Below are 13,579 nucleotides of genomic sequence, written 5' to 3' on the forward strand. Positions count from 1 at the left end.
CAAAATCTAATCGATTCTTCCCTGTCACTAGCCCAATATTGCCTGAAAGTTTGGTAAAGATCCAACTTTCCGTTCTCGAGTTATCTTGTACACATACAAACCAAAGAAAGATATGGAGCCCTTTACATAACCCCCTGCCAATTTCATCGGTGTGGGTAAAAAAGGATAAAAAATGTGTAAAAAGCAGTCAAGAGTGGCAAAAATAGTCAAAAAGTAGGAATAAAGTGGTATTTCATGACAAAGGGATGCTTAAATGGCCAAAGAGTGGCAAAAACATGGTTAAAAAGGGCAAAACTTCGAAAAAGTGGCAAAAAGAAGTGGCAAAAATGGGCAAAACATCGGAAAAAAGTAGCATTTAATGACCAAAGGTAGCTTAAATGGATGAAAAGTGGCAAAAAATGGTATAAAGGGACAAAAAAGTTCCTTTCTTAAGATTTTCTGGGGAATAATATTTAAAATGAAGACATCAAAGAGCCACAAATAATCACACGGTGAGTACCACTGCCCTGAAGTAACTATAAGTCTATTTATTTTGCTCCATACACAGAAGAAGTTAGCAAAGCAAATCACTTTTTTTTTTTCCAGGTTTATGGTTCTGCGCCTCCCCTGAGGTTCTGTAGCGCCCCCCAGGGGAGGCCCGCCTCACACTTTGAAAACTGCTGATCTATGGGAAACTCTGATTGACAGCGTCTGCAGGATGTGCTGGATGAATGCAACATCACCTGCAGAGTGTGTACATGACATTGCATTTTTTGTATGGAATGTAGAAATAAAAATTCCCTGTTTTCATTGCTGCTGCTGTTGTGCAGCATCTTCATGTCTTTCCTGCAGAAATGTCTGTAAATTTAAGTATACTACAGACTTCCATTATCCCATGCAAATGCAGCCCAGCAAGCACTGACATCAGGGGGTCATTCATAGAAACTATTCCCATGTAAACAGTGTTTCAGACAAATAAACCAACAGCATATTTGGCTGGAATATCCTGCTTGTCTTTGTTGTTTATGAGAGTCTAACAGCATGTGTGAGGGTTATACTTTATATTACAGTACATGTGCAACATTCATACAGAGAACAGAAGACGCTACATAGCATGTCAGTGAGCTACTGACTAAAAACCACATACACGCCACACTGTGTCATCATATAAACACATTCTCTTTTTTAACGTCAGTCATTGTTAAAAATATTTCTGTTTTTCACTGGCTTTAAGACTGATAACAGACATGTTTTTTTTAATCCTAGCACTAAAGGAGAGGCTCTGCTACAGTCGTGGTCCAGAAAGCCCACCTTGTTTTAAAATGGTGAAAATAAAAACCTCAGAAAGACAAGTCGAAGCAGCAGTGTCGCAACGTTTCTGGAGAAACAGAACGCAGAAATCCAGGACCAAAAATTAAACGCTTTGTGGTTTTTGGTTTTTGTTGTTGCTGTGTTTAAGCGGCGGAGGATTTTCATTCCAAAATGCTACATATCCTTTTATCAAAACATTCAGTCCTCAACCAAATAGACTTCTATTTCCCAAATTAACCGTCTGTTTATTTGTGTACATCTAATTCAATTTGGATATCTCCTTTTGGAATGAAACCCCTGACAATCATTGCTACGCTAAAATGGTGGAGTTTATTAGTGAATATCCTTGTACGCTGATGACACTCTTCTTTATCTTGATGCTGCTTTTAAGCTGTAACTTAACCCTTGTGCCCTCCTCAAATTTACTACCCTCTGGACACCTTTGAGGCAAAAATGTACACGTACAGAAAAACTGCCATTAAATCACCATACATCAATATTTTTTCTACTTTTTTCATAAATCTCTTTAACAACTTCAGACCTGTTCAAAACTACCAAACATTAAATAACTCTCAAGATTTCAACCCTTTAAATGCCAGTTTGATTATTTGAAATATTTTATTTTTTACTAAAAAACACAAAAAGTGAATTATTTTCCATATAATAATTAGTAGAAAGATGGGGCTTTGGGGGTGATAAGAGTCTTGGATGGGTCAAAGTTGAGCAATAAAACTGATTTGATCACATTAATATCTTTTTTATGTAATGTCAGAAATACTCTCTGGACATCTTGGAGGCTAAAATGCCTCCATTGACTTCCATTAAAACCAGGTTTTTTAATCTCACTGTCACTGCAGTATAAAATCATGCATTCTTTAATGTCAGCATTTCAATGTGAAGAAGTCTAGTGAAATTTGACATTTTTACCGTATTCCACCAGATTCAACCATTTACTCATTGTAGGACCATGCACCACATTCTTCTATTTTTGCCCGTTATAATATGGAGAGTTTTGTGTGAGTTTAAAAGGGTTAAAATTCTGAGAGTTATTGAATGTTTGGTAGTTTTGAGCAGGTCTGAAGTTGTTAAAGAGATTTCTGAAAAAAAGTAGAAAAATATATTTATGTATGCTGATTTAATAGCAGTTTTTTTTAACATGTACATTTTTGCCTTGAAGGTGTCCAGAGGGTGCCCTAATGTTAAAGCTGGCACTACATAAAAAATATTAATGCAATCAAATCAGTTTTATTGCTCAACTTTGACCCATCCAAGACTCTTATCACCCCCAAAGCCCCATCTTTCTACTATTTAGTATATGGAAAATAATTCACTTTTCGTGTTTTTGTATAAAAAGTAAAATATTTCAAATAATCAAACTGGCATTTAAAGGGTTAAAATCTTGAAAATGATTGAATGTTTGGTAGTTTTGAGCAGGTCTGAAGTTGTTAAAGAGATTTCTGAAAAAAAGTAGAAAAAATATATTGATGTATGCTGATTTAATAGCAGTTTTCTGTACGTGTACATTTTTAGCCTTAAAGGTGTCCAGAGGGTAGAAAATTTGTTGAGAGTCTGAATGACATTTAAGAGTTAAACATGTTGGATTTCAAACATTTAACTAGAAAGAAAAGTTCCTGTAAAAATTCATGCCACGAGCTGTAAAACTGACAAAATGATCAAAAATGTAAAAAAAAAAGTTGAGAAAAATGGCTAAAAATGCCCGAGGAGGGCACAAGGGTAAAAAAAAAACTTCCACTTGAGAAAAAATGATTTTATATATATATTTTACACAGGGTCTAGGTAAATTAAAACTGTAGTAAATGAACACTTAACAGACAGAAACCCTGATGTGGCAACTCTTTTAAAGGATATGAAATGGTAATAACACTTATTTTTGTATATATTATACCTCTGTCTTTAAAGATTTTTCACTTTTATATCAGCAATGGCTTCTTTCGATTCATGAACTTTAATAAGCAGTAAAGATACATAAATGTCTACATAAAGAGGATAATCTTAGAGGATGTAAAGTTTTGTATTTTGAAAAATAAAACAAGGCTGAATGTCCATAGTCTTGATTTTTCTGATTGTCAAAATGCAGTTTTTTTTTTAAATATTTTTTTGAGTCAATACTAAAACCAGAAGTGCATTGCAATCACCAAAGACAGAAAAGGATTACTTTAGATTTTCATTTTTCTTTATGAATCAGGCAAACTAGATTTTGTTGGCACCTGTTTACTTTAAAAAGTTAGTTTTTAAAACACAGTTTTAGCTTTAGTGAATGTAATACTCTATGAAAGGAAAGGTTTTGGGCTTATTTCTTAAACCCACATTCAGAAATAATCTCCCCTTAAATGTTTGTGTTTTTGGAAATATTCTGGAAATTAGGAAATGATCTGATCATGAAAAAGGCCTCAGAATAATCCTATTTTTGTGCTCTCACTCTTGTGTTATCTGGTGTTTCAGTCCTCAGAGTTCGCTGACCCTCTCGCTCAGGGTCTCGAGCTCCTCCTCCGTCTCCTGGTAACGCTCCACCCTCTGTCCGCCGTCGCCGCGGGGGCCGTTGCCCACCTGGCTGGGGTAGTCGAGGCCGCTGAGCTGGGCGTGGTGATGCCAGCGCAGGTCGTCGCTCTCGTGGGTGATGTAGCGCTCGTTCATCCGGGACTCCAGGTTCCTCAGGTCCAACCACATCTGGTAGTCCTGGTGGAGAAAACAAGCACAACCTTAGCTCTGGTGCAGGTAAGTTTAAGGATTCATGACAGTGACTTTCCTTTAATTTAACGGGCTTTTAGCAATCATTTTGTGGAGTGGTGAGTCCAGCAGGTCAGCAGAGCTGATGGCTCTGATTATGAGCAGGTGTGGGAAGCTTCTCTGTCTTGGTCTCAGACCAAGAAAAAAGGTTGATTTTTGCTTTGTGGTGTTCGCAGACATCTTGTTTTTTGCTGTCATTTTTTAAAAGCAAGCGAAAATTAAAGTGAGAGCGCTCTTTTACTGATTGACCTTTACGGTCTTGGTCTGGACCCCCCAGAAATCTTGGCCTTGCCTTCGTCTCGGTGCTCTCTGATCTCGGGCTTGTCTTGGTCTAGGATCGTGTAGTCTGGACTACAACACCAGTGTTGCATCGCGTCTACTCATGTCTTTGCATCTTCCTATTAACTTACACGAATGATTTTCTCACGCCTGGCGTGAACGGAACGTAGCAGTGTTAATTCGCCGTTTGTTCCTCTCTGGGTTGCAGTATTACCTGGGCTTGTTTCCTCATTGGTCAGCATGTCGACATGATTGAAAACTTTCTTTCATTACAAAAATCAAGAATAAAACTGGTCGAACACGTGGGTGGAAACAGAGACCGTCTACTTCTCCATACCTCCTGTGCAGACTTAAAAGACACTTAAAAGTGCTCTGATAAGGACGAGGTTGATGTTTTCGTTAGATTCAGACTTTTACTTTATTATGAAATTATAAAGACTGAGATAAAATCTTTAATTTTCTTGTGACCTACGTTTCATTTGAGTTTACACACGATGTGCGCTTATGTTCTGGAGAGGTGTAAATTAAATGGGAAGTGCTTTAAAGCCATTACGTTCTCTTGAGAGATTTATTGATTATATTTGTTCAGAACTGTTTTCAAAGTGTGAGGCGGGCCTCCCCTGGGGGGCGCCACAGAACTTCAGGGGAGGCGCAGAACCATAAACCTGAAAAAAAAAAAAAAGTGATTTGCTTTGCTAACTTCTTCTGTGCATGGAGCAAAATAAATAGACTTATAGTTACGTCAGGGCAGTGATACTCAACGTGTGATTATTTGTGGCTCTTTGATGTCTTCATTTTAAATATTATTCCCCCAGAAAACCTTAAAAAAGGGAAACTTTTTGTCCCTTTATACCATTTTTTGCCACTTTTAATCCATTTAAGCATCTCTTTGTCATGAAATACCACTTTATTCCTACTTTTTGACTATTTTTGCCACTCTTGACTGATTTTTACGCATTTTTTATACTTTTTTTTTGCCCTGTTTTTGCCACCTTTGGACCATTTTTTGCCACCTGTTACTCATTTTTTTGTCACTTCACCCTTTGCCCATTTTCACCCATTCTTGCTGCTTTTTGACCATTTTTGCCATCTTTAACTTATTTTTATTGCTACTTTTTGCCCTGTTTTTACCACTTTTCACCTCTTAGATTGTGGCTCTTGCAGAGGTGTTTTTCAACAGTTTGGCTCTTTGGTTGAGTATTGCTGCTTTAAGGATTATCAGAGCAGAATAATCGGGTAAATTTATTACTATAACCAAATAACTAATAATCTGGTAAAGATGGATGTTTAAGAACATTTGGAGACCGAAATATCAAAGATATGAAAATGTTAAAATGATTCAAAATTAGACATAAATGTTTGAAAATATGGGTAAGTAAGTTTTTTTCAATCTGAATCTTATGTGGGTGGGGGTCCACCGAATTAATGATTGTCTCTTAGGGGAGGCTCACTCTCACACACTTTGAAAAATCCTGGTTTATTGCATTTTGATATATTCTTTACTTTAAAGGTTTTCTATTTTCCTTGAACTCCCCCCTTGTGTGTGTTTAACGCTAGCCTGAGACAGTGTTCACACAGAACATCAGAAAAACAGGATTGAGAGATCCCAGTTGTGATAGCTACCATACGAAGGAATGACCCAGATGCAAAAAAAAAACAAACAAAAGCAGCCAAGTGTGCGCAATTACACATACAAACTGTTTGCACCTCCCTTCGAGAGACGCAGTTTCTATGAGCTTTCAGGTTTGATAAATCGCTTTGCGTGTTCTAAAATAACATATTTACATTTTCTCCTCCCAGCACATGCACAGTTGCATGTAAATGCCCCATATTGCATATTCATTGCGGGGAATGTACTCACTGGATGCAGCTGCGCTATTTTGCACCTTTGAAAGGCGCAATCCTTAAGGTCCGGACATACTCGAGCGTTCTGTAAGTAGAGCGGACTCCGAACGAAATGTCCGCAGTCATCAGAGCTTCCATAGTCAAGCGCACTGCCGCGTAGTAGTTTCCTGTAAAAATTTTAATGAAATCTGACATTTCCCACAATCCTTGCACGTTGTTTACATTTTTCTGTCATGGCGTCCTACACTGATGAAGCCTGCTGGCTTTGCAAAGCAATAAAATTAAGAGATGGTGGTACGTACGGCCATTAAATGTCACACCATGTTGGTGAAGGACATGAAGTATTGGCGTGGAAATTTTCAATACTTCCGAATGACACGTGAGAACTTTGATGATCTAGGTGGGCGCCTAGCCCCACTCCTTCTCCACTCTGGGATTCACCGCTCACAACGCTGCACAAAGGAACAAAATGCAGGTCGGTGTCACATTTAATGGGTCGATGTGAAAAATTCATGCTGAGCAGTGTTTTGTGTGACACCAGTACGCGGAGCGGAGTCCGTGCAGTCGTAAAATTTGACCTTTGCGCACACAGGCCTTGTGGACGTCTGCTTTGAGTCCGCGCGGACCTCCATGGAGTCCGTTCTGCGTACATTCTGCCCGAGTATGTTTGGGCCTTTAGCGCACACTGTTAGTAAATCAGTTTGTACTTTTTTTTGCGTGTGCAATGAGTTTGCACACGTTTTTATACACGCAAAACTTTAGTAGATCTGGCCCTGAGTACCGGATTGATTCATGGTCCCCTTAGGATGAACCATGATGTTAAAGCCATCAAGACCAAACAAGCCTTAAATCACAAAAACACTGAAAAATGAGCTTTTTGGGATTTTTAACTGTATTAATCTAAGATTAGAGAAAATGTGGAAAAGAAAAATCTTTAAGCTTTAAATCCTCACTCCAGTCTTCTCTCTTACTCCCCCCATGAAAACCAAACTGCCCCTCTAAACGTCCCACACCAAAGTCAGGCTTCTCTGATGTCTCACCTGTAACCAGGGGTGGCTGAGCGTCTTGTCCACGCTGTACCTCTTCCTCATCTTCACCTGCAGCAGGTTGTTAATCAGGTCAATCGCTGCCAGGAAGGAGAGACGGAGGGAAAAAGCAGAGATGAGCGAGAAAGTCCACCAGAGGGAGGAGGGTGTAGGGCCTGAGCCCCCCCGCGGTGAGGGGCCAGTCGGGGCTAATGAGCAAAGCTAACATGATGTTAACATTTCTTCAGGGGTCATCGGTTTGAACGGCTCAGGGACCCAGGGGCCCCTCAGGTCTGCGGGGGCCTCCTTCACTTGGTATTATTCACATGAATGGAGCGGCACATGAATACCCCCCGAAATCTGTCCGTCTAACTCTGTTTCCAAGAAGAGCCCGGACCCTCGCTGCTTCTCAGGCTCTTTCTCTCACACAGCCCCCCCCGCCCTCCTTCATTCCTCTCTTTGAGGAGTCACATGACCCCTCTTTAATCTGAGCTCTCTTTAGCAGCGAGGCCGAAGGATGGCAATAGAAGTCTGTCCAACTCCAGCTCAGAAGAGGACCAACTTCCCCGTCAAAGTTTCCTCAGTCAGACGTATTCTTCTAGAAAAATCTTAAACTGGATGTTAGTGTCCTGTCCTGAGTCCCTGTCATTGTCTGTGATGTTCCTCTGTCCCTTTTCCCTTCATAAACTCTCAGTGTTCGTTCTAGAAGAAACCTCCATGTTCTTCATCCTAACCATCATTGGGCTGCAGTAGCAGCAGGCTGTAAGTCAACCTGGACAGCTCTCCGGGTCTCCTCCCTGATGTATGTGCCTCCACAAGGAGGCATCCTGATCAGAGACCTGAACCACCTCAGCGGACTCCTTTAGCTGCGTAGGAGTGGGTTGAAAAATAGGGATGCTCGTCTCATTGGGTTTCCTAAAAGCTTCCCTTCTGGTCTACACTGATGCAGTAAAAGCACTTTACTGGTTTCATCCTACAGCTTTAAATCAGGGGGGTCAGACTCAGTCAAGTCAGGGGCTGGGTTCTGGATCAAGGCCTAACCTCTTCTTTAACTACCAGAGAGAAAGCTAGCTGTAGATAGATGCTACAGTCATTCCTACTATTCTTTTACTTCCAGAGAGGCTGAGTTAGCGCTCAGACGTCCTCTCATTAAAAACCCGGACTCACGCTCTACGTGGGCAGCTCTCTAACAGAAACCTTTAAGAGTCTCCTTCTCTCACACTGATCTTTGAAAATGCAGATTTGTTGACGCACTGAGAGTCCGTTCTGACATTTAATCCTCCTGTTTCTGACAGAAACAACTTTTACAACACTTTGGTTCCTGAGCGACCGAGGCGTCCCCGGCGGGACGAGGAGGAGGTGGACGGGGGGTCAGGAGAGCTTCGGGGAGCCAGTGAGTCAGGCTGATTTAAATCAGTCTCCTAGTCAAACAGGACGATTCCAGCCAACACACACACGCGGCGGATGCGTTTAGAGACAATGACGACAACACGATGAGTCAGACAGCAGCAGACGGCGACTCGGAGCGACCTTAAGGCCGGGGCAGAGCGATTTATCACACCGCTGCAGAGGAAATAACAGCCTGAGCTGATGTAGAGGAGGGAGAGTCAGACAGAGAGGTTAGACAAAGATTTCTGCATTGTTTACAACTGTAGAGAAGAAGTCTGATGTATGGAGAGATTATAAAACGCCTCTGTAACACAGACAGCTGCTGGACTGGTTTCTCTGATTTTAGCTCTGTCTTTCAAAGTTCTACCCAAAAAAGCCATAAACTGCACAATAATCAAAGCCATGCCGGCTTACCTTCATTGGAGACTTTCTTCCAGGGGTGAGGAGGGTACATGAAGGCAGCGTTCTGGATCTGATCGTTGATATCTTCATCTTCATTAAAGGGGAACGTTCCACTGAGGCTGCAGCACAACAACACTCCTATAGATGCAGGAAGCTCGAGCTTTTATGAAATATATTCAGATCAAATACTAAACCTCGTACCTGACGTAGATGATGACTCCGACCGACCACATGTCCAGGGAGCGGTTGTAGCCCTTGTTCCTCAGGACTTCAGGAGCCAGGTACGCTGGCGTGCCGACCACCGAGCGTCTGAACGACTTCTCTCCAATGATCCGAGCGAAACCGAAGTCACACAGCTTCACCTGGAACAAAACGAAGAAGATGGAGCGTATAAATGTCAGCGAGCAGAAGTCTGAGTCTCTTAGAAACCGAACTGTAGCATCAAATCTTTAATTTGAGTTTATTTGGATTGATATGTGAATTTAAAACGTGTAAATTAAATGTCATCAGTCTCCCATGTTGCTACTCATCGATGTTTTTTGCCCATTTTCCCACGTTTTTTCTGATTTTTGCCCATTTTAGTCACTTTTCACTCATTTTTTCCACCTGTTACCCCTTTTTTTCACTTCTGAGGCATTTTTGACACTCTTCGCTTTTTATCTCCACATTTTTGCCACTTCTTTTGTCACTTTTCACCCATTTTTGACACTTTTATCCTGTTTTTTGCAATAATTTGCCTCTTTTTGCCTATTTTTGCCACTTCTCACCCATTTAAGCTGCCTTTTGCAGTTAAATTCCACTTCATTACCATTTTTCCACCTTTGTTTCTGATTTTTGCCAATTTTAGTCACTTCTCACTCTTCTTTTGCCACGTTTTTGTCCCTTTTGAAACATTTTTTGCCACCTGTATGCATCAATTTCAACCACTTATGCTCACTTTTCCATCTAATTTTTAACACTTTAAATTCATTTCACCAACTTTTCTGCCCATTTCTTCCACTTTAAAGTCATTTTTTGTCACTTGTAATAATAATAATAATAATAGTAATAATAATACATTTTATTTAGGACACTGTACAACCAAACATGGAAAAAAATAAGTTAAAAAGATGTAACAGTTTTAAAAAGAGGGGAGATCTGCAGAGTGACAGAGTGAATACGCTTGTTTGGACAGGTGGGTTTTGAGGTGAGATTTTAAAATAGTCAGTGTGTCAATGTTTCGGATGTCCGGTGGGAGGGAGTTCCAGAAGTGGGGGGCAGAGCGGCTGATGGCTCTGGACCTCATGGTGGTCATCTGTGCTGGAGGGATAGTGAGGCTGTTGGAGGATGATGATGTGAGAGTCCGGCTGGATGGTTTATGTGGAGGAGTTCAAGGTTATGGAGGGCTTTGAAGGTTCGGAGAAGGATTTTGTAGGTGATGCGGAGTTTGACTAGGAACCAGTGAAGCTGATGGAGAACAGGGATGATGTGATGGATAGCAGGGGTCCTGGTGATAATCCAGGCTGCAGCATTCTGAGCCAGTTGCAGTTTATGGAGGGACTTGAGGGGGAGACCAGAGACAAGTGAGTTGCAATAATCCAGGTGACCAGAGAGTGGACTAAGATGGCGGTGCTGGTGGGGGTGAGGGAAGGACAGAGGCGATTAATGTTACGTAGATGGAAGTATGCTGACCGGGTGACATTATTGATGTGAGTTTGGAAAGACAGAGTGCCGTCAAGGACGACGCTAAGATTCTTGACTTGAGGGGAGGGAGAGACAGAGGAGCTGTCGATGGTGAAGGTGAAACTGTAAGCATTTGTGGGGGGGGATTTGGAACCAATGAGGAGAACCTCAGTTTTGTCACTGTTGAGTTTTAGGTAGTTGGAGGAGAACCAGGAGTTGATTTCCTGTAGGCCGTCACAGAGGGAGGTGGGAGAGAGGGTGGAGGTGGGTTTGGAGGAGAGGTAGAGCTGATGTCGTTTGCATAGCAATGAAACGGAATGTAATATGTACGTAATATATATGGCCAAGGGGGAGGAGATAGATGATGAAGAGGATAGGACCGAGGACAGACTCCTGGGGGACACCGGAAGAGATGGGAGACGGCTGGGATGGCAGGAGAGATTTAATTTGAACCAGTCAAGTGGTGTGCCAGATAAGCCAATGGATGCCAGTCTATGGAGAAGGATGGAATAGGAGATGGTACTGAAAGCTGCAGTCAGGTCAAGGAGGATAAGAATGAATAATCTCTTTTTTGAACTCTTTTAAAAATATTTTCTGCCCATTTTTCTACTTTCAAACCAATTCTTGCAATTTTCCACCTATTATTGCCACTGTTAACCCCTTTTCACCACTTTTTACACCCATTTTAACCACATTACACTATTTGTTCTGCCCATTTTTGCCAGTTTAACACATTTTTGCCACTTTTTAATCCCATTTCACCCTCCTATCCAAGCATTTTTACCCCCTTGAACCCATTTCTGCCACTATAAAAATCCAAAATCACCTGAATGCTAAAAGCATGAGATGTCATATTTTCACATGTGCAAAACAGTCAATTTACAGGGCAGAGAATTGCATATTTAAAAGATAACAGATAGGGAGAATGTAATGCTGCAGGATGCAATACATCTGACGCTTGCATGCAGTAAGGACATTGGTTATAGTATCTTTAGTTGTTGCATAGTTGTAGTGATAGTGTGTAGTTAGACACATTCTCAAGGCACAGCATTTCAGAACCACCCATAGGGTCTTTTCTCTTGTCTGGTACTACATCATACCCAGACTGCAGTATCTCTTCTCTTGTCTCATACGGTACTGTCCCATGATAAACTGTATCATACTGGACTGACAGGTTGTCTTGTCAGGTATTTCATCTTACTGATGCATTTATACCATCTTGTACCGCGTGTCCTGTCTCATATCTTTCTGTTGTGTCTCATCTTGAATCCTATCACACTGTATCATCTTGTACCATCTATTCTTGTCTCGTCTTGCCACATTAGGTGATCATATATTGTATTGTGTCATAAAGATAAGTTTGAGCTCACATATCCAAGCCTGTCTTCTTTTTGTTATCCTGACTTTTGCAGATTCTGGCATGTCTATATAATGCCTAAAACAGCGTTACTCAACCCTGCTCAACCAAAGCGCCAAATTGTTGATAAATACCTTTACAAGAGCCAAAATCCAAGTGGTCAAAAGTGGCAAAAATGACTTGAAGTAGCAATAAAAATAAGCTAAGGGTGGCAAAAAGGGTCAAAATGCAACAAAGATGGGTTAAAAGGTGTGAAATGGGGAGAAAAAGTGGAAAATTGTAAGAAAGTAGCAAAAATGGGTAAGAAGTGACAAAAAAATGAGTTAGAGGTGGCTAAAAATGGTCCAAAAGTGGCACAAACGTTGCAAGTAAAAGAGTGAAAAGTGGCAAAAATGGGCAAAAAACAGGAAACAAGTTGTATGTAATGGCAAAAGGTAGATTACATGGGCAAAATGTGGCAAAAAAGGGCAAAAATGGAATAAAAGTGGGAAAAACTGGGAAAAAGTGGCAAAGAAAGTTGGAAAAATGAGCAAAAATAGGAAAAAAGTGGTATTTAATGGCAAGAGGTAGCTTAAATGGGCAAAAAGTAGCAAAAAATGGTGAAAAAGGGCCAACATGGTCCAAAAATAGCAAAAACACGGCAAAAGAAATGAGGGAAATATGACTAAAATGGGCAAATAGCAGGAAACAAGTGGTATTTAATGGCAGTAGGTAGCTTATTTGGATAAAAAGTGGCAAAAAAATAATAATAAAAAACAGGGCAAAAATGGGATAAAAGTGGCAAGTAAGGGGAAAAAAATGTCAAAAAGAGGTTGCAAAAGTGGGCAAAAAAGGAAAAAAGGGGTATTTAATGTCAAAATGTAGCTTAAATGGACATAGAGTTGCAAGAAATGGTGAAAAAGGGTCAGAATGGGAAAAAAGTGGTAAAAATTGGGAAAAGGTGGCAAAAAAAGTTACAAAATGGCCAAAAAAAATGGCAAAAGACAGTGGCAAAATTAAATGAGCCACAGATCATCAGAAGAGAGCCACATGTGGCCCCAGAGCCACAGGTTGAGTATCACTGGCCTAAAACAACAAGCCTAGGCTAGAAATAAGGGTCCACTGTTACGACAGCATGGTCTGTACTGGTATAAGTTCTGTGGTATTAGAAATCCCAGTTAAAGTGTTGGCAGCTTTAATCCAAAGCTGTTACCGGGTCTTTGTAGGTGTGGTTACAGCACGCTGGCTCAGGTTCTGGTGGAGGGCCCTGAAATCCTGGAGACGCCCCTGGAGGGAAATTCTTAATTGGTCTGAAAGCTAAATGCTGATTGGCTCATTGTCCTGGCTCTGCAGCAGCATCAGTCACAGTTTGGATGGAAACACAGGAGGGAGGATGAGTGTGATGAAGCTGCTGACAGTGAAGAGCTGTTGGCTGCTATCTTTACAGGATGAATCACACGCACTCAGGAGAAGGATGGAAGTGATCGAAGAGAGGCTGGCTCGCTACGCGGCCGTGTTGTGATGAATCAGTTCGACTGCGAGCTCTGAAAAATGTCTATTTTAGGTTCTGGTGTCATTATGGAGCCCGTAGCTTCTCATTCAG

General features: G+C 41.0%; 1 protein-coding gene across 1 annotated transcript in view; it reads right to left on the minus strand.

The window, feature by feature from the left end:
• Positions 1–3,756: 3,756 nt before the first annotated feature.
• The window catches only part of prkd1 (protein kinase D1), a 79,869-nt gene continuing 70,046 nt past the window's right edge, over positions 3,757–13,579 (minus strand). Inside the window, exons 18-21 of the mRNA XM_041813076.1 lie at positions 9,180–9,340; positions 8,991–9,097; positions 7,203–7,288; positions 3,757–3,987 (exon numbers count right to left, since the gene is read on the minus strand). Of these exons, the coding sequence (XP_041669010.1) occupies positions 3,757–3,987; positions 7,203–7,288; positions 8,991–9,097; positions 9,180–9,340 (585 nt within the window). The remainder of the gene's footprint in view (positions 3,988–7,202; positions 7,289–8,990; positions 9,098–9,179; positions 9,341–13,579) is intronic.

This window comes from Cheilinus undulatus, linkage group 18 (assembly GCF_018320785.1).
Source record: "Cheilinus undulatus linkage group 18, ASM1832078v1, whole genome shotgun sequence".
Classification (NCBI taxonomy): domain Eukaryota; kingdom Metazoa; phylum Chordata; class Actinopteri; order Labriformes; family Labridae; genus Cheilinus; species Cheilinus undulatus.